We start from the raw sequence: 27,276 nt of genomic DNA, 5'->3' as shown, positions 1-27,276 counted from the left end.
AAGCAGTCCGACAGGTTTCCCCCGGGCATCGTAGCAATGTATTATTTGCATGTACCTCCCTGTTGTTGAGCCAAACAACCGCAGTACATATTTGCAGGAAGAAAAACAAAAAAAATCCCTGATAGTAAACATGAATCACTTTAAATTCAAGCTTCAGTGTCTGCACATAGGAGCAGCAGCAGTCCTCCCTCAGCGTGATTTAAGGCTGATGCAGAGGCGCATTACATTACCCGTGTCCTCCTTCTCCTCCTCCCTCTCACACATATTTACACGAGCACTGATTAATAGCGCAAGCTCACACACCATTTGCTATCGTGGTTTGCGCAGAGACAGATGAGGCATGCCTGTATGTTTAATCTTGCTTGCTCAGGCTGTCATTTGGGAAACAGCACTCCCTGGTGGAGTTTCACGAGATCACTAGATTATAATTGTGGGAGAGAGAGAGAGGGAGAGAGACAGAGAGAGACAGAGAGCACTGCTTTGTAAAGATGTATAATCTCTATTGTTTACATACTGCACAACAAGGGCTTGATTGCACAATATTAAAAGCAGTCAAGATACCCTTTCTCATTTTTCCCACTGCATACCGCCCATCAGTAATTTAACGCCACTGATCAGCTGTGTTCTGCTGACATATGCCTGGTTTTCCTTTGTGTTGTCATGTGTGTTAAAAAGAAGCATGAAGTATGAGTTATTTTAATTAGTTATGAAGTGCAACAAAAGGGTGTCTTATTACCTTTCAGATTCTGTTCCGGGCTGAATTTTATTTATCAAGAACTGCCATAAATGTTAAGGTTTGTAAAAAAAATGGTGAAGACCCAAAGGCAGAGACAGCGAGGCCGACGGGAAGAGAACATTAAGCGAGCTTAAATGATAAGATGAAATCCAAAATCCCAAAAGTAAGCCAAAAAAGGAAAGTCAAAGGAAAAAAAAATGGAGAAAGAACTTATAAAACTGAGGACAAACTACAGGAACACAGTGATCACAGAAGGAAAACAGAAAAAAGCACGATGACTAAAAACCACGAAAAACTAAAAACAAACCATGACAAAGCTTTTTTGAAACCTGCAGCATTCATACATTTTGCATGAATTTTCCTCTAAATTGATTTGTCTTGCTGCAGTTGCAGAGAAAGCGGCACATAGGGAACGACATCGTGGGCATCGTATTCCAAGAGGAAAACACTCCCTTCGTCCCCGACATGATCGCCTCCAACTTTCTTCACGCCTACATTGTGGTCCAAGTGGTCAACCCCTGCTCTGACAATGTCCTCTACAGGGTAAACTCATTTCCCTCACTACCGACTGACTTTGTTTCCTGTGATAAGTGCCTGATTAAAATTCATCTCTCTCTTTGTTTTCAGGTGTCGGTGACAGCGCGGGATGACGTACCTTTCTTTGGCCCCGCCCTCCCGAACCCTGCTGTCTTTAAAAAAGTAAGAGAGAGAACTTGTTGACCTGAACGAGCACTTTCTTCATCATTTAGCTTCTAACATGATGCCTCTTTCCTCTCAACGCTTTCCAGGGCCCTGAATTCCATGAATTCCTTTTTACTAAGCTCATCAATGCAGAGTATGCCTGCTACAAAGCTGAGAAGTTTGCCAAATTAGAGGTGAGTTGTTGAAAAGCATTTAAGCATTTCTATCAAATGTCCGTTGCTACACACTCTTTCATTTCCCTCTTTGTGTGTGTTTACGTGTTTAAGGAACGAACGCGGTCCGCCTTGTTAGAAACCCTTTATGAGGAGCTCCACGTGAATAGCCAGGCCATGATGGGCGTTGGAGGAGAGGACGATAAACTGGAAAATGGGAGTGGAGGAGGAGGGGGCTTCTTTGAGTCCTTCAAGGTAACTGGAGAGGCAGCAGCAGGTGCCGGGGCTTCAAACTGACAGCATCACTCTCTTTCTTAGACTCTCTGCTCCAAAACAAAAAGAAGCAGTATGAGAATTAGTCAAAGAGAAGGGCCTTGATGAATTACAACATAACTGCAGAAACTAAGCCCTTTGTGATGATTTGATTTCTATATTTTTCTCATGCTGCCACTAATTTAGGGACACTGTAAAGACAGCAGTTTTAATTCAGGGTAGTTAGAAATTTGGGGCAATAAAACATATTCGCTGCGTTGCTGAGGGCTGGATGAGAAGATGGATCCCACTCTCTGCCATATATGAAGGTTCAGCCAGCAGCTAGTGTAGCTTAGCTTAGCATAAACACTGGAACTGGGGGAAACAACTTGCCTGGCTCAGAGTTTCATACAGAAGAACCCAGATTACTCGCTGTAAAGTCACAAACTGTCATTCTCACACTCTGTCTATATATGGATTGAAGAAACATGATTTAATGTGTTGATTAGCAACTTAATTTTTTTCTGACATCTGGATTAGCTCGCTCCCCTTGTTTCTAGTCTTTATGCTAAGCTAAGTTAACCAGCTACTGGCTGTAGTTTTATTTTGTAGAGTGAAATTGATCTCCTCATCAAGAAAGCTTACAGGCACATTTTCCCAAAATGTCTAGCTATACTTTCCAGTGTCATTGTAAGACTATAAAAATCATTGTTACTGCACAGGGACAGTGAAAAAAAAAACTGGCAGCAACAGAAGGTGCAGAGACCAATTGTTGTAGCAGATGTCAGATGTTTCTGGGTGTCTTCTCTCTGGCTCTGTGCAAGCTGTGGGCTGTAAAGGCTTTATTAATCTCTCTCAGTCTGAAAGAGGAGACGCTCTGCTGCTCACTCCTGCTGGAACAAAGCTTCTCTTCCTCTTGCTTCCTAGCTGTTTAGTGCTGCTGTGCTCTCCGCACTGCTCTGGTGTTCAGTCACCGGTCGCTGATTCTGTCTCCTTTGTACGTCATAAAATCAAAGGGAATGGGATAGATTTCTCTCCCTATTAGATGCCTCTGCCTCCTCTCTCTGCTCCATGCCTGACAGTTGGTGCACTGGGCTTTTAACTTCTCCTGGCCGTGTTTAAATTCAGTGCGGTCAAACATCTGCGAGCCACTTGGCCCTTGTACTTCCCCTCTCTCTTCTTACCACCTTTTTCACATAATGACTCATCTGAACCCCCCCTCCGGGCACTAAAGCTTAGCAGTGTTCTCTGTGGCTTCCTTGTCTGTCAGGATTAGAGTCAGGCCAGTGCTCCCTGCCTGTAGAGGTCAGTGTTTGGCCCCGAGGCTCCTCTCGGCCCGTGCAGCGATGCTGAGGGGTCACAGGGGTCAGCTCCATCTGAATGTATCTCCTCCTCCTCGTCTCTCTCTGTAGCGGGTGATCCGCAGCAGGAGCCAGTCTATGGATGCCATGGGTCTTACTCTCAAGAAGCCACACACAGTCTCCACTAGCCTCAGTGGCAGCTTTAACCACGACACCACAGAGACCCCCAAATTCCCAGGGATAGTAAGTACAGTGCCTCTCCTCCTGGTCTTGAGTGAGGCGAGTCTCGCTCCCTCTTACTAAAGATCATGCCCCCCTCCCCCCTTCTTTCTCACTTGCCTGCTGCACTAACTTCTCACAGAGAAGGGCTGCACACTCGGTCCGATCGAGCGAGTCTAAAACTTAAGCTCTCACACTGCAACGGTTGCACATTGTCTGCCACCACAAGATGAAGTGACTGGACACTCTTGAATGCTTCTAGGACACAAGGTGAACGTCTCCCAGGGTCAAAGCCGCCTCTAATACCTTATTACTACTACTACTCTGATTATTTAAATCCCTGTCCAACTGCATTGCTCAGAAGTGCTCACTTTACCTCTAATGAATGAGAATTGACTATTGTTTGTGTGTATGTGTGTGTGCATGCCGGCGAAAGCTTGTGGACTTCTTGGGTGACTACACAATATTTGTGATTTCATAACACGTAACTTTTTCTGACATAAAATGAAAGCCTTTTACCTCCAGATGGCACATTTTTTAATGCATTTTTTAATTTCAAAAAGCTAACTTGGACATATTTTTTTCAACACAGAAGGGAGCTTTCTCATCTTTCAGTTGAAAGTTATACATGTAACTCACTTAAAGGTCCACTGTGCTGGATTTGGAGGAAGAAATGGAAAATAATATTTATAATTAATGTTTGTGACAGTGTATAGAGAGCAGCAGGAATGGCCTATTTTTGTAGACTAACCCAGAAGTAAGCATCGCCCTGGATCCCCTAACAAAAAAAAGCTATGGGATGGTTCAATCTGATTTTGGATTATTGCAGCAAGTATGACACAAACTACACTGCAGCTGGAACATTCGTGACAGCATCTGTTGTCTCTATTCACCACTCGCTGGCAGCCAACTTTTTAAAGACACGCCCTAAATTGTGGAATATTTAATGAAATATTTTATGTCATAGACCAAACAGGAAAATCCCCTAAACTTATGTTAAGCACCTTATTGCAGCCATCCTAAAACAACTGTTGAAAATCTATTGACTTCGAGTCCAGGGTACCGGAAGTGCAAAAAATTCTAACTTATTTCCAGGTTTTGTGAAACATTCCTGTGACATTCGGTATAGACGAGCCAAACACTGTCACTTAAGAGGATTACTGACATTTTTTGCGTTCTTAGCAGCCACTATAGGATGAGGGTTAGGGTTAGGTTGAGGAAAATTCAGTTAGTTACAATCTGCAATCACACCTCTCTGTGCCACTAAATTCCTACACACTGGACCTTTAATTTGCAGTTACTGCTAGTTACTTGCTGCTGTCTGATTATGTTATGCAATGTTATACACTGTATATTAAGGGGTAGTGATTTTGTTTTTTAATGAAAATACTCTGAATGGAAGTAAAAGTCCTATTTATATGTGTAAGAATTGAGCAAGAGTATTCAGTGATGTATACATTGGAAACGGATGCTAACATTAACACTATATGTCTAGATCATGTTTAAAAATGCCTTCAGAAATAACTAACCGTTATTAACCAACATTCTATATCAATGAATGTAACTCAAGTCTGCGTTTACCCCATAACCCTGTCTTGATGTGGAACCTAATGTTTAACGTGCTGTATGTGCTCCTCTGCTGTTTTTTTTTATCTCTTCTTCATCCTCTTTCTCACAGGCTCACATAACTGGCTCATCACTTCTCTCTCCCATTCAGCTGCCTTTGTTGCACCCATGGAGCCCAAATGTCCCTCTCTGTATTATCCAGTTAACATGTGCTTTGTATTTTGTTTGAACAACATGACTTACTGCATGGATTCTCATATATATTTGTATATTTTTCATGTTCTGTCTCCCCCCCCACCCTCCTCTCTTCCTTTTGTCCTCTGTCCTCATCACCTCTCTCTCTCTCTCTTTCACTGTATCCCTATCTCTCTCCCTGTGGCTCAGTCATTGCTTGTCCCAGGCAAAAGTCCCAGTAAATATGGACGTCGAGGCAGTGCCATAGGGATAGGAACAGTAGAAGAGGTTCATGTCTAATTCTAACTACTCTCTAACAGTTCACTTCTCCTCTTTGCTCTTTTTTTCCCCTTTTTTATGTGTCTGCATGGCTCCACTGCATCATGGCCAAACACGTGTCTCTATATATTAATATAGTTGATATAGTAATATAGTTTAGCTTCACTTGGTTTCCTGAGTGTGTTTGCTCATTTCAGTTTCAGTTTTTTAATTGTTTTAAGGAGATATATTCTGCTCATTTTCAGGTTTTTAATTTAGTTTTGGTTTACTACTAGAATAGGTTTACATGCTGTAATGCTCAAAAAGCACTTGTTTTCTCTTTTTCTCACTTTTTTCTGCAACACTGTGTTCCCCCTCTGTCTGAAACACTCTGTTTTAGCTCCTGTCTCTTTCAGGCCCCCCTACCAAATAGTATGTTTGCTGTGGTTGGTCAGCTCACAAACGCCTGAGCCAGCACCACTAACAACAACAGAGCAGCTGTGCTGAATTAATTCTTGTGTGCCAAACTAGCTGCCAGCTGTGTTAAATGGTGATGTAGTGTGATGTGACAAAGTCACAGAATTAAAGGCGAGATTACTGGTGAGGCGTTTCAGGAACAGTGGGAGAGAGGAGCTTCTGTTCATGTGGACTTGACCTTTTTAACTTTCAAGACCTTTTACATGCACAGGAACCTGTATAAAACATAGAATAATGAAATAATTTGATAATTTCAATCTTTAGGATTTTACATTGACTTATATGTAGAAATCATTCAAGTATAAATCATCTAAAATTATTCACATATTATCAGATAAGGAGTTCTGTGATATGAGTGTGGCACAAACACAGTAAAAGTCATATTTGAAAGCACCACCTTTGGCTTCCTGCAGACAGATAATATAGACTTTCCTCTTCTCTCACTGTCTTACTTACTTTACTGCTGTGTGTGTGTTTAATATGACGTTTCTGTGTTTAACTCCACTATGCTTAATTCCCTATTTGACTAAAACTGATGAATATTAATGATTTAATGAGGACCTCACAGTGGAATTATATAAAAAATAATCCTCCCCCTTGCTCTTTGAAGCCGCACTGAATAAAAGGCTTTTTCAAGTTCTTGCTCTGAGAGCTTTAAAAGGGAGATTGAATGAACAAAGCAGTCGCTGAGAAAGCATATTTAGTGGTAGGCCCTGGAGCCTTTAAATCCATCTTTCATCTCCCGCCTTAGTGTGCTCTGCTCTGGCTCAAAGACTGGCACTGGGGCTTGACATTAAGCGGCTAAGTGCATATTTTTACTTTTTGTCGTCTCTGAAACAACTCCAAGGGAGAGATGTCACTGTTCAGCCCTATAATTCAGGCCGATTTGTTTATGACAAGCATATTTCCAAGTGAAAACGATTGAATTAAGTGGTTAAGTCGAAACAACCATTACCTTCCTCTAGTAATAAATGAATAGACTGATAAGCTGTTGAGGTGATCAGAGATGTTTAAGGTATTAGACAGATTTTGACACTGACTGTCTATCCTCTCTCTCTGGCAGTCTTTGATTATCCCCGGGAAAAGCCCGACTAGGAAAAAGTCAGGTCCTTTCAGCTCCAGGAGAAGCAGCGCTATCGGTATTGAAAACATTCAAGAAGTCCAGGAGAAGAGGTGAGAGAGGACCCCTGCACTTACACCATTTTGTATTTTCTATCTCTGGCATTGTCTGTTTTTAAAGCCTTGTAAACTCTCGCTGAGGTTCACAATGTATTGCCTTTCGTTTGTAATCAGTGCATGCATGATGACTGTGGGGATTCTGTCTATGCAGCGTCCTGTTTGCTCCTACTTGTCTGATATTTTGTACCACATGTCTCATGTAGCAGTAGAGAGAGTTCCCCAAATACCCAGAAGACCCCTGACAGCGGGCACATCTCCCAAGACCCCAAATCTGACAACTCGTCCAATCAGAGCTCTCCTGAGGTGCTCACAACTGCAAAGAACAGGTGTGTATGACAGACACGTCGCTGCCATATCAGATGTATTGATCACCCGAGTGTTTGTGTAGCTGCTGGGCAACCCTCAACTGTGGCAGCGTGTTGAACAACTGTGGCCTATACATAAGATAAAATCAGGTGTTGCTGTGCTGGAGAGTGGTTAACCCAGGGTGTAGTTCTTATCTCGGTGGCAGGGCCCCATCCATCCCCGAGGGTCAAGACCTCTCCCGCTCCTCCTCCAACGCCAGCAGCTTCGCCAGTGTGGTGGAGGACAACGAGACAGAGGCCACAGAGGACTACGACACGGGCATGGTGAGGGCTTTATTCAGTGTGTGTGCCTGTAAGAAGACAGGACAAGCTCCTTTAAAGGATAGCTTCAACCACAAATGAAAAATTCAGTCATTATCTACTTCAATGCCAATGGACTTACATCCTTTTTAAAGCCAAAATCTTCAGCTTAGCTGCCAAACTAAAATCATTCTGCCATCTGCACACACTTGACTGTGTGTCGAGATTGTAAATAATGTCTTTTCAAATCAATATGGGATCTCTGGGCTTCCGGAGACTTGGATTATGCCAGATGAGCTGTTTGGAGCATATTATGTTTTGGGTTTGTTTTTTTTTCACTTTGAAGCTCAAGAAATGTTTTTTGGACTCCAAAAATTAACTCAGTTGCCCATCAGCAAGATGATGAGTAGATAATTACTTAATGGGAAAGGTACCCTCAAAGTTTTAAAACTGTCATGTGTTGGTGTGTCTCTCCAGGAGAGTCTGTCGTCGGCCGGGACGCCACACAAGCGGGACTCCCTCACCTACAGCACCTGGCTGGAGGACAGCATCAGCACCGCTAGTACCAACAGTCGTGGTAACTCCCCAGGTGAGAGAGGTTAGGTTAGGCATATTAAAACATTTCACCACTACTTCTATTAAAACCTTTGCCATCGTGTGCTCATTTGTTGATTTATTTATGTGGAAACACTTCACAATAAGGGTAGAAAACACAGATGCTTACTGATTTATTGATGCATAGCTAATGCATGCAGTGACTCATGATGATTAATGCAGAAATGAATGTAGGATGTATGATTGTTTTCTCTTGCTCATCATTAAAAAAACAATTGAGTCGCTATGAAATTTATGTGATCGGTTAACGCTTAATGGATCTTTAATTATTGACCATGACTACATGATGTCATATTACCGGCATTACCGGCAATCTTTCATTCCAACCTAACAATGGGTAAAAAGGTCAAGTATCCATTATTCAATACAAAGCAACGAGTGACATATTTTCTCTCTACCTCATTTTTCAAAACACAGTAAACTTAACTCTCTAATATTAAGTCAGTCTGTATTGGATATGTCCGACTGGTTCAATAGACTGCTGACATGTCCTTTAGGACCTGGTAAACCTGAACGAGGGAAGGGAACCGACATACGTATCAAACTGGAACGACCACACGATCATCAGTCCTCATCAGTGAGTGAAACCTCTCCGGGGCTACGCTTTAAATTTCTTTTATCATTATCAGCTACCTTTAAAGGGGCTCTGTGCAACAATTTGTAGCAGTTTTCATGTATTATTTGCTGTTTTATTGGCCAAATGCAAGTGGACAGTAACATGACGTGTAGAATGAGACCTTCCCTATACACCTATACAAGCCTGTGGACAATTTGTTTAAGTTGTGAAATGCTCCTGGACTGTGGGTTTCCTTGTGAAGGACTCCGGCCTGATCTTCTGCGACAGTCGTAATGATGTAACTTTATGCTCGCTCTCGAGTGTCTCATCTCATTGCCTCTCTCCGCTCCGCTAACAGAGAGCAGCAGTAGCTAACATTTGTTTAGAAATGGAGCCTGCTAACATAAACTAACGAACGGCTTCCGCCACAACCCAGAAGGTCAACAGAGCCTCTTTAAATCAGCGTTTTATGTGCTGTTGCTGGTGTTTGGTTGTGCTCTGTTTTTTTATCGCCTTTTGTGCGTTTCTGTGTGCAGAACTGTTAGCTCCACCTACCTGGTTGTATCCTGGATCTCCATCTTCAGGTTAGATTTCCTCTGTACACTCTCATGGTCTTTCAGTCCATGGATTTAAGCTTTGGACAGTTACTGGGGAATAAACAAACAAACAAACAAAGAAATTGGTGTCAATGTGACTAATAATGTGAACAGAAGGCATTCTTGTTTTTTGTCAGCAACTGATCAGACATCTCTTCATCCCAAAGCATTCCCATAAGTCACAATCCCTCTGGGAGATGAGACAAGTGCAGGCGTTCGCCACGGCCAATGATGAGAAGGAGGAAGATGAGAAAGAAGAGAAGAAACGTGTGGAGCCGGGCCAGCCTGCTGCTCAGTGAGGGCCAGAGTGCAGCATATCCAGAAACCTGGAGGACACAGGAGAGGATGACGCACAGAGGGGGGCCAGCTTTTGCACAGTGTTGTTTCCTTCCACTCTTTTCTTTGCCTGTTCACACATCTGTTGCCTAGTTGTATGGGTTTTTTTTTACCACACCCCTTGTTTCAAAAGTGCACATTTTTATCTACAAATTGAATAGTTTTATTCGTAGACAATAAAACGTTTGATTAGCTTGTCTTGTTGAAGCCCAGGTACGTTGGATATTCAGGGTAAAGACCGTGCCATCGAGCGCTTTAGAGAGATTGTGAGAATCCCCCATCCTGCAAACAAATCAAAAAGGTATCTGGCTCATTAAAGATCCCTTATATTAGAAAAATACCAAATATTCAGCATCAAAGGTGGCTATTTTCTGACAAAACATCTAATGTGACATGACAGTGCTCTGTTTGATGCTGTCAAACATAATTATTTTTCTGTGTAAAATCCAAGTTGAAGGACTGTATAGTTACAGCAAAACAATTGTACTCTTTTACCAGTCAAATCCCCACAAAGTTAGATTCCAAACTGACCACATGTCACAGTGAAGAGAGGAAATGTATTGTAGAAAACATGAAATGGCCTTAAAACTTAATCATGCAATTTCTTTGTCCCTCAGATGTATTTTTACCTATTTTTTTTTATCACGTGTTCTGCAGCCAAAAATGGGATTGCAGCATAAGATTAAAGCTAATATATTCAGAATCATTTTTTAAGCACACTAGTTTTTCTGGTGCAATGCAGTCATACTTCGGCATTGTCTGTATAGTCTGCTAATGTATGGATATATCCACCGATGTCTGATTAAACTGCTTTGTCTGTCTTGTCTGTTGGTGAGGAGACCAATTCTCTACACTATGTTCTGAGTTGCTTTAGTCTCTCTAATATGTGTTTTTATTTATTGATTTGGTTCATGTTGAAGTTGTATTTATGGCATACATCTGCTATACTGTACTTCTATGGTGACTACATTCAGCATCCTGTCATATGATTAAAACTGTAAGTGTTGCTTTTCGAGTAAATTATAATGTTGTCATCTGTGAAGCTCTATTTCAAGGGTCTGATCTCTTTCAGTGCAGTAAACTTGCAATGCAATTATAATACAACAGTGAATATTTATTTGCTTGTAAAGTGAGAAAACGACTCCAAATACAACTACTGATTTTGTATATAATTTAGATATTTGGTTGGAGCACATAGTGTATAATGTATAGGCCTTTGATTTAAAATGGGATCAGCCAATGCATTGAAATAACTGCCAAGTTAACAATTTATCGTTTTATTTCACGTACCCTTATTTTAAATATTTTTCAGAGGGTTTTGTAGAAGAAAATGATTTTAAAAGCTCTTCAGACTGTATATGTAAAAGGGAAATCTCACAGTACATCCTGCTGATCATTTCAGTTGCCTTATCATCACAAAATGATGGTGTAAGTATAGATAGTAAAGCAAACAGTTATTAGCCAGCAGGATTTACAATGAAATGAATGTTTTGTTTTTGTTGTTTTTATTGTAAATAAATGCCCTGAGAACTTTACACTCTACTGTGCGTGCACCTTCTTTGACTTTTGACATTTTCATTTGCGTACACATGCAATGTTCTGAAAGCCACATTGTGAAATCCTCACAAAAGTGTAGATGCTCCACTTCTCGTTGTCTTAATGAAAGCTAAGTGAGAATGCCCAATGAATAAAAGATTTGATGTGGTTGCCCACAAGTGTGTAAAAACTAGAGCAGTCTAAAAGTGGAGGTTTCCGTCGTTATACAACTGTGTCACTAGGAAGACGGAAACACAGTCAGTCTCGATGAGTCAAAACGAAATAAAACAGAATCATAAATGCAACAGGCTCTCCAAATGTATCTGCTCACACAACTATAATGGCCCAATTGTAGCATGTTAATAGCACTTCATAAATATGCTTAGAAATGAGCAAAGTTTCAGACAACACAAGAATTGTAAATTCTACTCTGTCCTTTAAGATAATAAGAGCTGGAATATATGCTATAATTGCAGTCATTAGTAAATTAAATACTTTCTATTTTTACATAAAACTGCTCTTGACTTATCTGGTGTTTGTACAGGTTGTGTGAATCCATTAGGAAGAACACCATTTGGCACAGGTATAATATTCTGGCTCAATTGTGTCCTCTGTGCTACAAGCTGAAATTGTATTTTGTGTTTGGTGATACAACGCAGACAATGATGACCCTTTATTCTACAGATGTAACAGAAGTAACCATGTAGACATGACAGACATTTTGTGCAACATGACTGAAGATAAGAGACAAGATGTGCAAAATGACAGAGCTAATAAAATGTAGGCCAACAGAGAACAGCAAAATTATCCCAGACATGTTTACCTGTATTTGTATTTACTTTTTATTTAACTAGAAAATGGAGTTGCATTTCCATTTCTGCCCAGTTCTTGTTCTCTCAAGGGTTCTTCGAACAATTGTTTAATCCACATTTGTATTTCATACAAATAATTAATGCAATTTTTAATGTATTTTAAATTAAAATTTTAATATCTTTTAATGTAATTTGTATGCTCCTGTAAATCACTTTGAGTTGCCTTGTGTCAGAATTGTGCTATACAAATAAACTTGCCTTGCCTTACATAACTGCGCAGCATTCATACAAACTGACGGGTCACAACCTCTCTCTCAATTAAACTGCTTAATGTTAATTCCATTAACATGGAATAATAATTAAAGATTAATTAATAATTAATTAATTAATAATTCATGCCCTCTGGGCGGCTGTAGCTCAGCGGGTAGAGCAGGTCGACTAGTGATCAGAAGGTCACTGGTTCAAATCCCAAATCAGGGCTGAGCTGCATGTCGAAGTGTCCTTGAGCGAGATACTGAACCCCACATTGCTCATCAGTGAGGCCCTGTGATGAGCTGGCGACTTATTCAGGGAGTACCCTGCCCTCGCCCTGAGACAAGGCTGGGATTGGCTCCAGCAGCAACACACCGCCACCCCATGGAAAGGGATAAGCGGTTACGGACAATGACATGACATGACATTAATGCCCTCCACTGGAATAAGTTAAGCCTTCAACCTATGTTGCTTATTATAGGCCCTGACAATATAATACATTATTAAAAGTAGTCTACACAAAAAGTACAAGAAAGCGTCTTTGTCTTCTTCTACTTCTTGTTCTTGTTCTTGTTGTTGTTGTTGTTGTTCTTCTTCTTCTTCTTCTTATTATTATTATTATTATTATTATTATTATTATTAGTAGTAGTAGTAGTAGTAGTAGTAGTAGTAGTAGTAAAAACTGAATTGATTCTGAAACTTCCGGTTTAGGTTTATAGCTGCTCCGGCGGAACCTTCGTCCTCTCGGAGAAACAGGAAGCGCTTTACATTCATGTCGCACCGTCCCGGAAGTGGCCTTTTAGAGTCACATTGAAGACCAAAGCCCCGGTCGCAGGAAATTTAGGTAACATAACATTATTATTATGTTAAAATTGATAATAATTGTAGTCGGTGTTGGCAGGTAGTTGATAGCTTAAACAATATTAACTGTTATTTTTGAGACAGTCTTGCGACTTTCACACCGAAGACGGAGCTACATTGCTAGCTAGAATTAGCAATCATGTCAGTGTGTCCAGGAACCGGTACCTGAAAAATAGCTTGACTTTTGGTCACATCTTTTTAATGTGGGTTAATTTGCATTCGCATTAGAAACACGATGTATTTCATGATTTCAGTATAGTTGGTTAAGGACACAAGTTTCATAATCCAATGGATGTACACGCTGATAGAAGCCATGCATGAAGAGATGACGCCGCCATCTGTCATTGTGTTACCTCCAGTTTGAAAGCTCTATGAAAGATCTGTGGCTAACACAAAGTACTTTGCTTCTGCCCACAGGACAAGTGACCAGTCAACTCATTCCTCATGTATTTATTTGGATGATCATCAACGATGTTTGCTTCAAAAGTTGTCACTCGTCTCAGTCTATTACGTAGAGCATCTTGTAAGTATGAACAAACAAAAAGCAATCCAGTAATGTAATCTCATCCTATGATACATTCTCTGTGGAAGCGCTGGCACTGTTAACATATATATATATTTTTTTCTCTAGGTTCACTTCAAGCCCATGGGGAGAGTTTGAATGGATGTGTACAGTCAGTCCTTCCTGTTTACTGCTCTTCACTACAGCAAAAACAGAGAAACTACTCAACAGCAGCAGACAACACACCTCCTCCCCGATGGATCCAACTTGAGCCAGAGCTGGAAGAGGCTCTCGTGCCGCGTAAACTGTCAGTAAGTCCTCTGGAGAGCTGGCTCTCCCTGCGCTACTCCCTTCCTCCCCTGATGGAATCCGCTCTGCCGCTGGAGGACGTAGGGCTGCTGGAAGAAAAGGTGCTGCCGCCCATCTCCGTCCCTGTTATGGAGGATGGGGAGGGTTCAGTGACACCCCTTGAATGCAAGAATGTTCTCAAGATCAGACGGCGGAAGATGAACCGGCATAAATACAAAAAGCTGCAAAAGCGGACTAAATTCTTGAAGAGGAGAGTGCTAGAGGGCCGGGGTAAAAAGAAGCAGGTGGGAGTTTACTATATTTAAAGATAAAAAGGGTTTCTGTATGCTCATATTTTCATTTTTGACAATGAGTAAATTAACACTAAAATTTGACTGTTTCTCACTGTAGTTTATCATGACAAAATGATGTGCTCTTATTCCGACACAATGTTCCAAAACTGGCTGAATACAGATTTACTTTTTGATACTCAATTATCCACCTCGACACTGACAACTCTGTGTGTTTGTCCCGCGCAGAAACGATTTGAGGAGGATCTAAAGAGAATTTGGACCCGAGCCGGCCTGAAGAAAGCTCCGGAGGGATGGACTACGCCTAAGATCTTCATTAAACGCCACGGAAACAAAGACTGAGAAACACTTGACTTTGTGTCACATCCCGCTCACAATGGACGGCTCTGCTCACACCACACTAAAGTGGAGCATGTTTCCCAACGTGTTCAATGATTTTTTTGACAACATGTACATAATCTAATAAAGATCTTTCTCTGTTGAACCCAAGCCATGGTGTGCTGTTTTTTTTTAAGTATTATTTGAACAACTTACATTTCTCCTGTTCATACTGTGGATGGCAGTATTGTGCAAAGTAAAATGATGTCCTCATCCTGGAATTACCACTGTCCATAGTTATTTAGTTAAACATAATCTTTCATCAAAACACAGCTGAAGGAGAAATAAAAGCAACAACATCTGAGTAGACTGTGACTGTTTTGAGGTAAGTTTAGCTCTGATCTCTTATTGTGGGTGGAAGGGAATGATTTAGAGAAGCGAAAAAAACAGCCTTTCTCAAATTGATCCCATATGTGATTTGGATTGGTTTCCATGTATTTATTTGTATATAAAATGATATCTTCACATATTTATTTCAGATAAATAGTTTGATGTATCAAAAGCACTTGTTTCTTTATTAAAAGCAAAACTAATGTAAACAAAGTTCTGAAATAACCCTCAGACTATATTTTGTCTCTCAGTGTTAGATTCGATTTTTGGGACTGATAAAAAGTGACAATCCTCTCTTGTGAATTTCGGGACTGTTCTGTTGTTCACACAAGGAGAATTGCACCTTCAATGCATTTGTAGTTGTCTCGTATTAACATTTTTTTCTTACACTAACGCAAACACACTTTTTTTTCGGTGAGACTGCAGCACCAAAGCGCAGAGGAGTGTTGGATTTCATGGAGCGGGCGGAGGCGGAGCGTGTGGAGGCTCCAGCCTGCAGGAATACAACAAAACACAGCTGAGCCTCCGCCGCTGCCGCCGCCGCAGCTCCGTGAACTTGAAGCCTTCTTTTGTTTCGTCAGTAGATGCTCTCCACCTCTGTCAGGCTCTTACCTCCGCTGCCAGCACTGTGAAAAAAAAAAAGATGCACCTCGACATGACTCTCCTTCAGAGTAAGTTCTTGAGTTGTCTTTTGCTTTTATAAAGAGAAAAAAAAAAGTTGAGGAAACTTTTCTTTTTTGCCATAATTGGATCCAGGTTAGACTGACCCGTCAGGAACAAAAGCCGAACATTCTCTGAGTTGCCAGGTTGGCTCTGATCCGCTGTAAATGCCTTCTTTTTTAAAAGGACGTTTTTTTCTCAGGGTATCTTTGAGATGAAAACTGTCTAAAAAGTCTTTGCCTTTGTTGACCCAAAACTTTCTGCATTAATAAGACTCAGCCGACGTTAGCTGCTGCACTACGTTTTGTTTAAACGACCTGCTTTCATTATGTTTGTACAGCAGATCATTTACGTATTTATTGTCATAATCACATCAACAAGTGTGATCTCATAGGCGTTTACGTGTTTTGAACCTGACTCTTGATCATTTACTGCCCCCCCACCGCTTTTTTTGTATGCTGTTGCTTTTAATCATTGACAGTCTGCATATTTAGCCAATATATCTTTATTATTTTTTGTAGTACTGTATATGTTATGTATCATGTCTCTAGCCTGTCTTCTCTTATCTCGAGCACATTTCCTGTGTAAGTGATGTTACCCAATATAATGCCTAAAGAAAACCTTCCTTCTATTGACAGCCTTTATTTTGAAATTATTCAGAGTTCTGTAAAATAAAAGTTCATCCAGCACCTGGAGCCTTGTGGACTTGAAAGTGAAATTAATTATCTCCAGTAAAGCTGCGTGGCTTTGACTGCAGCCTGGGCCTGTTGACTCATTGTGTGTATGTGGGATTTTTTCTTATGGCTTCGGCCCAATGTGTTTCTAGTTAACTGCGGTCTGAGTGGAGGAGTCAGCACAATCCAGCAGCCGGTCATTATATGTGTCAGTAACGAGTGTTTTGCACCACGAGTGGGCTGCTGGAGGAGGGGGATTACCACGCCGACCACGTCCATGATGGGGTCTGTCTTAATTAACAGCCTCCAGCAAAAAAGCTACAAGGCGGGGGAAAGATCAGAACTGCTGTTTTGCACAAAATAAGCTCATAAACATGAAGTTACTCATTCGAGATGGAAACATGCCAAGCGAACAATAAATGAACATGTCTGTGTTATGTGAAGATCCTGTAAACAACTGTGTACAACAGAATGTTTTTTGTTTGTTTGTTTGTTTGTTTTAAAGAAAAAAGTGCCCACACAGAGAGAGAGAGATTATGCCACCTTTATGTTTCACCCCAAAACAAAAACACAGTTATTTTCATGTGGATCGACAAAATATTTCTGGAGTTTCACAGCAAAACAGTCTTGATATTCTTTTAAGCAACTAAAGTAGATGGGGACACAATTGAAACTAAACATTAAAATGGCTCCACGCTGCTCGAGTACGGAAGAGGATTAGGGCCACTGAAAAAAAATAAATAATAATAAAAAAGATTTTTTTTGGGGGGGGGTGTAAGAATTCTGACTTTTTTCTCAGAATACTGAGGAAAAAAGTCAGAATTCTGAGTTTAATCTCAGAATTCTGAGAAAAAAGTCAGATTTCTTACACCCCCCCCCCCCCAAAAAAATCTTTTTTATTAATTTTTTTTTTTTTCAGTGGCCCTAATCCTCTTCGGTAGCTCGAGAGCCCTGTTTGATTTGAGAAGTCAGCGTATCCGCACTCAGTGCCCGGTCTAACTCAGGCACCCACTTTAGCTCAGCAGCTTAGTATTATTTACAGTTACTCTGCTGATATACTGCTCCCCATTTGTTTGGAGTAAAGTGGGAGTTTGGTAATTCTTACATAATGCACCTTTAAAGGTTCCAGCTTTTTTAAAAGGGTGTAATTAGCTAAATCAGTTTGGGATGTCTGGACTTCAGGAGACTTAGATTACATCATACAAACTGGTGCCATTTCATCTGGGTTTTCTTTCTTTCTTTCTTTCTTTTAAACAATTGCCCAGTTACTTCTGTTGTTTAGGAGAAAGCTGCAACACTGTTTTGCTGTGAAACTCCAGAAATGTTTTGTGGACTACAGAACCTCACCCAATTTTTCATCAGCATGGGTGTGAGCAGGTAATGACAACATTTTTATTTTAGGATGAACTTCCCATTCACCGGGGCTTTCTCAGATATACATGAAACATGATCAAGAAGGTGTTGTTCATATAGACATCTCCTGATCCCGCACCATTCGTTACAGGAAGATAAATATACACATTTATAATAATATACACGGTTAAGTTATCCATAAACATCAAATAACTATGACTCTAACAACTCACAATGAAATGATGTGACACAGAATATATACATTGGATTGCAAAGTAAAGTTTGAAGTACTTGCAGTGACTAATAATACACCTACTTAAAAAAAATCTTGGCTGCCATTTCAATGCACACCTGAGTGTTCCCTCCGGAGAGTCAACAGCCTCTCCAGGCCTCTGAATGTATCTTTGTATGTTTAGCTGAGTCTGCAGCTGGACACATTCGTTTTGATTTATTCTCATCCTGTGACGCGGCTGTGAGTAAACTTTACACACCCACAACATCCATGAATCACAGAAATTACGCTGAGCAAATACATGCTTTATGTCTGAGTAAAATATTTAAATCCCTTTTTTTTTTTTTTTTTTACCTTCGGGTAGATGTTCTGTGAGGTGATTCTCACTGTGATTTCTGGGGCTAATGACAACAGTGATTTTGCAGGCCATTTGGTTAATGCCTGTTATTAAAGCCAGAAACTCAAGAGCACATTGTTAAGTCTTTAGTGTTAAACCAGCCAGCTGAATCACCAGCCTGTGTGTGTCTGGAGGAGACATGAGAGAAAATTACAGAGGCTGGGACACTTTGTTTTACCTACTGCAGGAAAGTTTATACCCCTCAATAGAAAAGCCACCAAAGTTTTCCAGCCGGAGGCCTATTCTCCGATGCCAGCGTGTGTGCTGAGATAATTTCGCTCAGCTTGAAATGTTATTATATGCTAATGCACACTTATAGAATTACTGCATAACGGCACAGTAGCAGCGCTCTGGGGAAGTCTTGTTTGGATGTGGTGAACTGAACACCCTCTTCACGTGACGTCTTCACACTCACATATGAAGTGAATCAACCATGTGCTGCTACGATGAAAATAACATCTGGCAGGAGAAGGCCCTTTCTTTCCTGCACTGCGTGTTAAACATGTATTTTTTTGCAGCTTGCATTTGTGCTCGGCCTTTACTCACGGTGATAAAGATGCACTTCATCGAGTTGTTTTGTTAATTGCCACTTTTTTCAGAGAGTCGTGGAGGAAGTAGTCACATCTTTAACTCGAGTGAAAGGAGCAATACCTGCAGTAGAAATGGCACTTAGAAGTAAAATATTCCCCTCTCTATTGCAGCAGAGTACAAGTAAAAAGTGTATGTGTACCTCAAATTTGTGCTTGAGGGCAGAGCTTGAGTGATTGTACTTCATTACATTTCACCACTGTTTTTAAGATATATACAGCAGTTATTGTCAGTGATGGAAACTAAGTACATTCAGTCAGCTACTGTTCTAAAGTACAAGTATGAGGTACTAGTAATTTCTGCTACTCCATGCCTCCACTCCTGGGGGAAACTAAAGTCAACTTTAATTCATAAAAAAAGTATTATTTTAACTTTTAATCTTCACTTTTACTCAAGTATTCCTTTTATTCATCTCCAGACTGTGACCACATTATTATTGGTCTTAATGATTGGTTTTCAGGCACTTCATGGTATCACTTCTAGCAGTATTTTGTCCTCTTGTTGTTCGATGCGAGCCTGTGAAGTTTGAGTCTTGGGGCAGAGGGATTTTAACTGTTCCAGAGGCCATGCATTAAACTACAGGGGACAGAGGGGTTTACCATCAGGACCTCAGTGCTGTATACAGCGATCTGCTGAGGGGAATTAAGGTTTAATGAGTCATTTCATTTGATCTCTTTTACATTTAGAATTGGATTTGTTACCATATATTTTCATGTTCTGCCCTGTGTGAAGGACTTTTTCACTTGTTTTTTGAAAGTGCTGGTATTTTCAAATGGGTAACATCTGTGCGTTGGAAATAAAAATCCACTTCTTACTGATTTATTTCTTTATGTAATGAATGTGTCCACACATAACACCATCCTGAAGGCTCTGCATCTCTGGCCTCTATAGTTCACTGTACCCATTACCAGTACTGTAAAAATACACAGGTGTCTGGATTTTTTTTTTTTGGTTTTATTACCGGGGCAGTGTGACTGAAGTGAGCTGAATAGCAGCACGGTCCTTCATCCCCTCAGGATCATGGCCTTGCAACAAGCCAGCATCAGCCAGGATGAATAGAGGCTCTGTATGCTTTGGCTGCACGCATCTCCACTGGCCCTTCAGTAAACACACGACCAAATAGCACTGTGGGAAAAAAACACGTTAGAAATAGCAAAAGAGCCGTCGGAAAATGTCCTATCTCCAGAGCAAGAAAACACAAACGGCAAACTTGTTCAAGAGGGGATCATTGACATCTGGTGTATTCTTTCTGCTGGTGTGTTCCTGTGTGGAACATTTTCTGTTTTAAAATCTTACCTTGTGCTGTGTCCTCGTTTCGTCAGTGTTCCTCCGTTATTTTAAACAGTCCTCTCACTGAACCCACATCTACTCCAACGCTGAAATCCTTCACTGTCGGGTCAGTCCAGGTCAAAACTACACCCTTGGACCGCATAACGCAGAGGCTTATAATAAATATTTATCAAGATTTAATTATTAAACAGGCAAATATTGGTAATTCAGCAGCAGCAAGTGAGAATACAGCACCTCAGGAGCTCTAATCACTTTTGTTTTTGTCTCTTTTAGTTCTTGCTGTGCTCCTCCTGCCAGAAGGTAAGACATTTTTGTTTCTCAGTGCACTACCTTAATAACCATTGAATGTAGAGTTAGTATACTTCTCCTTCTGTCATCACTACATTGGTTGTTTGAATCTGTGTGTTTATTTCCTTGTGTCAGCATGGGGTCAGGGCAGCAGCAGCAGGCCTGGTGTGGTGGTGGAGGCCAAGAACATCACCCTCCCCGCAGGCTCTAAGGCGGTTCTGCCCTGCCACAGCCCCCGAATGGTGTGGACCCGTGACGGACTGAAAGACCGTCAGAGGGTGGTGCACTGGGACCTGTTTCGCAACAGCCCAGAGTATTCTGTGGAGCGAATCCTGGACATGTCCCCCGGCGCTCGCCAGAGGGTCTACAATGGCTTCAACAAAGGACGCGTTTCTGTCCCAGAGTCTGCGTTCAATGACGGCAACTTCTCCCTCGTCATCAACAGTGAGACTATTCTTTAATCTGCAACTGTGGCATGAAGATTTATATCTACATCTATAATAAGCTTGTTTGGATGTTGTATTTTTTCAGATGTGGTCTCAACTGACAAAGGAGTTTATACATGTAATCTGCACCATCACTACTGCCAGATTCACCAGTCCATTCAAATCCAGCTCAATGTCACCAAGTCAGGTGAGGCGTCCCTAATCGTGTTGTTGTACGGACCTGACACATGAAAAAGATCATTAACGGGCAACTCCACAAAACATATTAACAGGTCTTGTGGAATACTTCTGAATATGTGAAAAAAAGTGTTATAAAGTCTTGTGTGACAGAGGAAGCTGTGGCTAGTTGCATTATGGGTAATGGTATCTGTGCTTCTGCTGTATCACACATGGCGCCTAGATTACCCATAATGCAACTAAACCCAAGTTTCATCGCTGGAGGCAGTTTATCAGATTACATGCAGCTTTCTCTGGAGCTACAAAAGGCTTAATACTACTACTTTTTTCACATATGCTGTTGCTCCCAAGACCTGTAAACACATATTACTGTGTGAAATTGGTGGAATTACCCTTTAATGTATTCAATCTATGTAATATAAATTAATTTCGCACTCATCTACTTCCAGCAAAGAAAGAGAAACGTTACTGGGATGGAGAGAAGACAGTGTTAGTGGTCTTACTGGGCAGCTCGGTGGCACTCCCCTGTGTGAACCGACGCCCCCTGTGGAGAGAGGGCCTCCAGGAGGACCAGCAGCAGGTGGCTCACTGGGACTTCCAGCCCCCTGGAGTGCGACCTGACAAGGCCGACCGCCTGGTGGACCTCTACGCCTCCGGAGAGCGGCGGGATTACGGACCACTCTTTGCCAGCAAGATGAGCGTGGAGGAGGACGCCTTCACCGTAGGGGACTTCTCACTGACCATTTCTGACTTGAGGCCCGTTGATAAGGGCCTGTACTCCTGCCACCTGCATCACCACTATTGCGGGCTTCAGGAAAGGCGCATCTTCAGGCTCACTGTGGGACCTCCACTTCCCTCTGCTCCCACTACAGCACCCGAAATATTGCCACATGATGAGCCAGAGCCAAGTAAGCTTTCAGAGTTAAAAACATCGAGAGAGTAATCACTAAAAACGTTGTTCTTCCAGACACTAATGGTTAATGTTTTTCCCCATATGGTTTCTCGGCTAAAATGCTCAGAGTGTGACAACACAGCTCCTGGGTTTTTTTTTATTTATAGACATAGTTGGTCAGTTAAATCAGTTCTTCTTCTTGCCAATTCTCTCCTCAGACCTCTCTGTTTTTGTGTTTGAGCTGAAGAGGGAGGATGTAGAAGGAATGTCGCAGCTGAAAAAAAGAGACAAGAAAGAAGCAAGAAAGAAAGAAAGAAGCAAGAAAGAAAGAAAGAAAGAAAGAAAGAAGCTAGTCTACAGTAAACATCTTTAAATTGGCTACAGCGGAAGTGGTCTTATTTTCCTTGGCGACTATTTTACATTTACAGCTGGAGACATTTTAGCTGCGCAGTAATTGTGGGAGAGGAGGGTCATATGTTGTGTTTTTTCCTCCATTTGACCCCATTTTCCAGAAGACTCAAACACGTGTCTAGACTGGTTACATTCTATCTCGAGTTTTGTTTATTCATCTTTTTCTCCCAGTCTGCTCTTTTTCTCTGCTGATGTGTATCAGCTTCTGATAGAGGTCTGTTTAACCAGCAGTTACAGAGCAAGTCTGATACATCTGTTTAACATCTGGGCGAGCTGTGACATGAAAGAGGAAAGTAAGGGGAGGGGATGGAGGTATGTGTTAGCCTATAGATCCTCTTCATCTTTCAGTTCATTACAGCCCATTTACGAGCTCCATACTGTTGTGAAGAACTGAACACATGGATAGATGGCATCCTGTCTGTAGCCTTTAAGTGCACTTCATCCGGATATTCACTTCTTCTTTACACACGGCTGCTCTTCAAGTCTGTTGGATTAAAACCAAGCTGTCCGTGCTCACGCAGGCGCCAGCAATCACCCGAAATTACACGTCACGAGAGCCGTTCACTCTCACGCTGTAATTATTTATGGCATGAGCGAATAGAATATTATTTCTTTGCAATCACAAAGGAGGTGTTTTGTGAACTGTCAGCGCTTCCACAGAAATCCTTATCTTCGGGAATGAAGATGCTTGGCTTCAGTTCACTGACTTGCAAATTGTGCATATCCCACAGGAACAAAAACACAGGGTATTCTCTGTGCCGCATATGTGAAAGAGCCATCAACACGTACACACTTGTCAGATCCATCCAGAAAATGGAAATTAGGCCGCAGCTGGGACATGGCCACAGCTCCAGTTGTGACATTCGTGCTCTAGAGACGATGACCTTGGACCATGTCTTTGCAGCTTCATGCACATTAGGTGGGATTGAACAATGACGGGTGATAATTGCCAACCGAGCTCCCACATTGGAGGTGGGTGATTAAGGCAGAATACATTAAGTAAATTAAGTTTTTTCATGATTGGAGGGTTTTTAAAGTGTGATCAGAGATGGTACATCGCATGTTTTCCTCATTAGTCCCTCAGCAGTGCCTAGTTTTACTAGTGTCCAACTTAGCTGCTTTAATGAGAGATCACAGAGTAATGCTATCCTTAAGAGAAATATTTAAGAGGAAAAGACTTGATGTCTCTCATGATCCAATTTTTTTTTTCTGTGATCTAGTTCCTGTGATCAGGCCGCATTTGAATTTAGAGAGAAACTGAACGACTATACTAACAACACGTTTTTTTTTTAATCCTTCAACAGCTCTGAAGATTCACTGAAAGGTTATTCTGCAAAAGTAGCCGTGGTGTGATACACTGTGCTGTATCATATTATTTATAATCGACGCAGACATACTCGTTTTGGTCTTGCATCGCCTGGTGCTTGTCATTCTGAGTAATTACTGTCAGCTATCTACAGAAGTGTACACAACCAGTCCGGGTCAGACTGGGAGCTGCCCGCAGAGTAGTCACATAATGTATTTAGACTGTCGGACTGAGGGGCTCACTGATGAGCTCGTTTGAAGGAGGTGTCACCGGTTTTTCTTTTCCATGCATGCAGAAAAACCAGACTTTTGTGTTTGTGAGAAGACGCGAAAAAAGGCCCAAATGGAAAACTCATGAGGACGTGCAGACAAAACCACATAACAGGAGTCGTCTCTCTTTCCTCACACGTCCCCTCCTCTTTTTCTGGTCAGCCCGTGTTTTTCTGAGGAAAGAAAAAAAAATAACAGCTGCATGACATCAGGTCTGGAAGCCATTACCGGCAAACAGCATTTGGGCACTTTTAACTCCTGCTCTCCCTCCATCTGTCTCTGGCTTTTGGGGGGAAAAAACAAAAACAAATTAAGAAGCCTGGGGGTTTATTGCCTTCATATAAATCCAATGTAACTATGCAATATATAGTCAGAATACAACAATGCATCCCATTGTTGTTTTATGTGGAAGCTCATTGAGTTCCCTTCATATTTACCATGTGGGATATTTTGGATTTTTCCTGTTTGCGTATGAGCGAATCATGCGGTTTATTATTGGACAGGTTTGAGTTTATCTGTGCTCTGCCTTCAGGGACTGAAGAGGTGGAGACCCCGCATGTGGTGACTGTCATCCTTCCTGAGCACCGAGGTTATTTTGTGCAGCATCTGGGCTACTTCCTGGCAACTTTCTTACTGCTGGCGTTCATCGCCGTCGCTGTCATCGTGCTGACCCGACGACGCAAAAAGAGAGGTATTTGTCGTTGTCTTGCATCTGACAACAAGCTTGTCTTGAGTATAAAAGATAGTGTGATACAGTGTGTTTGAGGTTGTGTGTTGAATCTGTTTTCCAGGGCAGGAGTATGAGCTGCGTAGATCGGATCGGTAAGACATTACCATACAATACATCTTGTATGTATTCCTTTAAATTGAAATTATAAGCAGAACTTTGTCTATTTCTCTGCAGAGGGAATGTGATAAGTGGAGGAGAAATGTCATTAGACTGCACAGAGCTCAAGACCTGTAACCAGGAGCCCTTGAATTCAGGTACAGTAAGCCCAATTCACACACATTGCTGCAGCTTCACAGAAAAACAGAGTTGCAGCATTTTCCAGCAGAATGAAGTACGAAGGGACTTGTTCTAAAATGGAAACAAACACACACACACCCAAAAAAAAAAAATGGCTACTTGCAGCTAGTCTGGCATAATCCATGTTTCTGAAAGCCCAAATTGATTTTTGAAGTTGAAATCTTCACTGTAGCTACTAAACTAAAAGCCTTAGCTTGGGATCTCTGCGCTTCAGACTTGCCCTATGCTAGTTGACCTATATGGAGCCATTTTATGTTTCTTTTTTCTGATGTTTTTGCTACTTTTAAGTCCCCATATACCGCAGCTGTTCAGGAGAGCACCGCAACACTGTTTTGCTGTGAAGCCTCAGAAATGTTCCATTGGCCATGAAACTTTTTTAGGTGAATTTATCCTTTAAGCATTCTCATAACCTGAAAGTCTAATACAATCCACAGACTACAAAAACAACCTACTGAAAGAGAGAGGAATGGCCAAAGACTGCAATATGGGTGAGTAGCCGCTGAGCAGAACAGCTGTATTTCAGTAAATAAAAATCCAGCAATAACAGCCTTGCAGGCACAGAGAAGAAGATTGACATTTTTTTCTTCATGTGGCATCTCTCTCCCACCTCCTCGCTCAGACTTTGATGGGAAGCTGTGGAAGTGAGTGCAATATTTCTGAGACGCTGCTGGCAGGTTCCAGGGCAAACACCGGAAGAGTAAAGGACCCAGGAGAGGACAGGAGGAATGCTCCCTCTGCTGTAACTCTAGCACACTAAGCTTTTTCACCATAAGTTGTTTTTTTTACTCATTATTGTTTATATTACTTGCATTTTCACCAGCTGTTGGAGCATTATATGGTTACACATATATTTTGACCCTTACTCCTTGCATTCATTGGTTGATTTATATTGAATATTAGGCATTTTTTTATCATCCTTTTTTTAAGAGAAATGCATGTTGTTTATAAAAGTATGTTTCATGTGTACTTTGCATGCTTACAGAGAAGCTCACGGCTCCTTTCTACTCTTGAAATCTGATCATTTTCTCCCTCATGGCGCAAATTCTGCTGTACTGTTATTTTATAAAAGTGTTTCATTGTGTTTCAAAGGTAAATTTATTGTATGTAGACAGTTTCAGACAGTCTTTGAAAACAAGTGCCAAAAAATTTCTAGCTTTAGATCGTGATACATTTTAAACAGATCATGGTACTTTCCTACAACGATGAACAAAATCACACTTTTTGCCCAGATTTGTATGTGTTTTAGGTATACAGACTGCCTCTGAATAATGTTTTTTTTTTTTTACCCAGATTAACATATACAGTGGGAATAGATCTTGGTATAGATTATTTATCAGGTGACAAATAATGAAATTGTAAGACCATGGACTAAAGGCTCAGTCTGCTGAATCTCAGGAAGAAAAAAAATCTTTAAGCCATTTTTTTTTTTTTTAAATGTGCAGTACTTGTTTGCATCAAGCATGTACAATGTACCATCGTTTATATTACACTGAACTGCCATTTCTAAATCTGCTGGTCAATGCTCACTGCAGGTAGAAGAGCATCTACTGTCTCAGTAATGCTAAATTACAAACTGTAATGACCCCGTTTTGTTTTTTTTGTTTTTTTTCTCTTTGTCTCTTGCTCACTTGTGCAAACTCTAATGGGAAATATTTGTTTTATTAAAGATTCGCAACAGTGGCCACAGACTCATCAATCACTATCTGTTCATTTGTTTTTTTGGATGCAAAGGGAGCTATGATATGACCCCATCATGAATCAGTAGAGGGATTACACGTATGAGTGAAGGAACATCTGAACTAAATAATGAATTGTTTTAACTCGTAGAGAGACAAGGGATGACGAGGCACTGCAGGCTCTGCTTTAAGAATTAACAATGTGTTCTTATCTAATAAAGGTGCATTTCATCATGCAATGTTGTAACCAGCTGTTCAGCCCAGGGCTTCCACCTATTTTTACTCCTGGGTTGATAATACACATCCAGTGATAATAAAGCAGTAAAAATCATACGATTAATGTCTCATTTTTATTATCGTCATTTGTAATCATTGTTAGAGACCTATATAATATTAATATAAGTCTTTTAACTGGGGCTGAAAGCAAATTAGACCATACAATCATTAGTAAAGAAATTTCTGCCAAGAGCCAGACCAGTTACTTGGCTGGCAAATACTATTGGTTGAAACTGGCTGAAATGTTGATATTATACATATACATATATTGCAAAACATGTGCGTATATCTTTTGTTATTTTACCCCCTAATACCAATAT

At 41.0% G+C, this 27,276-nt stretch overlaps 3 protein-coding genes across 16 annotated transcripts in view; all 3 read left to right on the top strand.

Moving 5' to 3' along the window:
• The window catches only part of LOC119023025 (rap1 GTPase-activating protein 1-like), a 48,126-nt gene extending 36,867 nt beyond the window's left edge, over positions 1-11,259 (top strand). For 9 of the 12 annotated variants that reach the window (XM_037104617.1, XM_037104618.1, XM_037104624.1 and 6 more), the window contains 13 exons: positions 1,124-1,279; positions 1,364-1,435; positions 1,525-1,611; positions 1,705-1,845; positions 3,255-3,386; positions 5,313-5,390; positions 6,901-7,010; positions 7,220-7,342; positions 7,510-7,645; positions 8,099-8,210; positions 8,734-8,813; positions 9,329-9,376; positions 9,556-11,259. In XM_037104617.1, the coding sequence (XP_036960512.1) occupies positions 1,124-1,279; positions 1,364-1,435; positions 1,525-1,611; positions 1,705-1,845; positions 3,255-3,386; positions 5,313-5,390; positions 6,901-7,010; positions 7,220-7,342; positions 7,510-7,645; positions 8,099-8,210; positions 8,734-8,813; positions 9,329-9,337 (1,236 nt within the window). In that variant the 3' untranslated portion in view covers positions 9,338-9,376; positions 9,556-11,259. The remainder of the gene's footprint in view (positions 1-1,123; positions 1,280-1,363; positions 1,436-1,524; positions 1,612-1,704; positions 1,846-3,254; positions 3,387-5,312; positions 5,391-6,900; positions 7,011-7,219; positions 7,343-7,509; positions 7,646-8,098; positions 8,211-8,733; positions 8,814-9,328; positions 9,377-9,555) is intronic. The other 3 variants (XM_037104622.1, XM_037104620.1, XM_037104627.1) reach the window with 3 other exon arrangements.
• A 1,777-nt stretch (positions 11,260-13,036) lies between these two features.
• Positions 13,037-14,775, top strand: aurkaip1 (aurora kinase A interacting protein 1). The gene is made up of 4 exons (XM_037105397.1): positions 13,037-13,168; positions 13,603-13,708; positions 13,817-14,280; positions 14,515-14,775. Exons 2-4 carry the CDS (start codon positions 13,657-13,659, stop codon positions 14,626-14,628), a joined length of 630 nt encoding a protein of 209 aa, XP_036961292.1. The 5' UTR covers positions 13,037-13,168; positions 13,603-13,656; the 3' UTR covers positions 14,629-14,775.
• Positions 14,776-14,898: 123 nt separating this feature from the next.
• LOC119023456 (matrix remodeling-associated protein 8-like) lies at positions 14,899-27,011 on the top strand. 3 transcript variants are annotated; one of them, XM_037105394.1, is made up of 11 exons: positions 14,957-14,989; positions 15,414-15,665; positions 20,462-20,488; positions 20,612-20,920; positions 21,008-21,109; positions 21,549-22,007; positions 24,510-24,668; positions 24,769-24,799; positions 24,882-24,961; positions 25,439-25,492; positions 25,624-27,011. In XM_037105394.1, the coding sequence occupies exons 2-11, from the start codon at positions 15,638-15,640 to the stop codon at positions 25,647-25,649; spliced, it is 1,275 nt and encodes a 424-aa protein (XP_036961289.1). In that variant the 5' UTR covers positions 14,957-14,989; positions 15,414-15,637; the 3' UTR covers positions 25,650-27,011. The 3 variants fall into 3 exon arrangements, with proteins under 3 accessions (XP_036961291.1, XP_036961289.1, XP_036961290.1); XM_037105395.1 differs by lacking the exons at positions 14,957-14,989; positions 15,414-15,665 and adding an exon at positions 17,293-17,705; XM_037105396.1 differs by lacking the exons at positions 24,510-24,668; positions 24,769-24,799; positions 24,882-24,961; positions 25,439-25,492; positions 25,624-27,011 and adding an exon at positions 22,210-22,921 and having other exon boundaries at positions 14,899-15,665.
• The last annotated feature ends 265 nt before the right edge of the window (positions 27,012-27,276 follow it).

This window comes from Acanthopagrus latus, chromosome 7 (genome assembly GCF_904848185.1).
Source record: "Acanthopagrus latus isolate v.2019 chromosome 7, fAcaLat1.1, whole genome shotgun sequence".
NCBI classification, from domain to species: Eukaryota; Metazoa; Chordata; class Actinopteri; order Spariformes; family Sparidae; genus Acanthopagrus; species Acanthopagrus latus.
This window is presented reverse-complemented; position numbering and strand designations above follow the sequence as displayed.

Bases quoted from the DNA above. Each gene is read 5' to 3' on its own strand.
- LOC119023456 (XM_037105394.1), top strand. From the start codon at position 15,638: ATGCACCTCGACATGACTCTCCTTCAGA. The intron at 20,489-20,611 runs GTAAGACATTTT...TCCTTGTGTCAG, and splicing joins TGTGCTCCTCCTGCCAGAAG to CATGGGGTCAGGGCAGCAGC. The intron at 20,921-21,007 runs GTGAGACTATTC...GTATTTTTTCAG, and splicing joins CTTCTCCCTCGTCATCAACA to ATGTGGTCTCAACTGACAAA.
- aurkaip1 (XM_037105397.1), top strand. From the start codon at position 13,657: ATGTTTGCTTCAAAAGTTGTCACTCGTCTCAGTCTATTACGTAGAGCA. The intron at 13,709-13,816 runs GTAAGTATGAAC...TTTTTTCTCTAG, and splicing joins TCTATTACGTAGAGCATCTT to GTTCACTTCAAGCCCATGGG. The intron at 14,281-14,514 runs GTGGGAGTTTAC...TGTCCCGCGCAG, and splicing joins GCCGGGGTAAAAAGAAGCAG to AAACGATTTGAGGAGGATCT.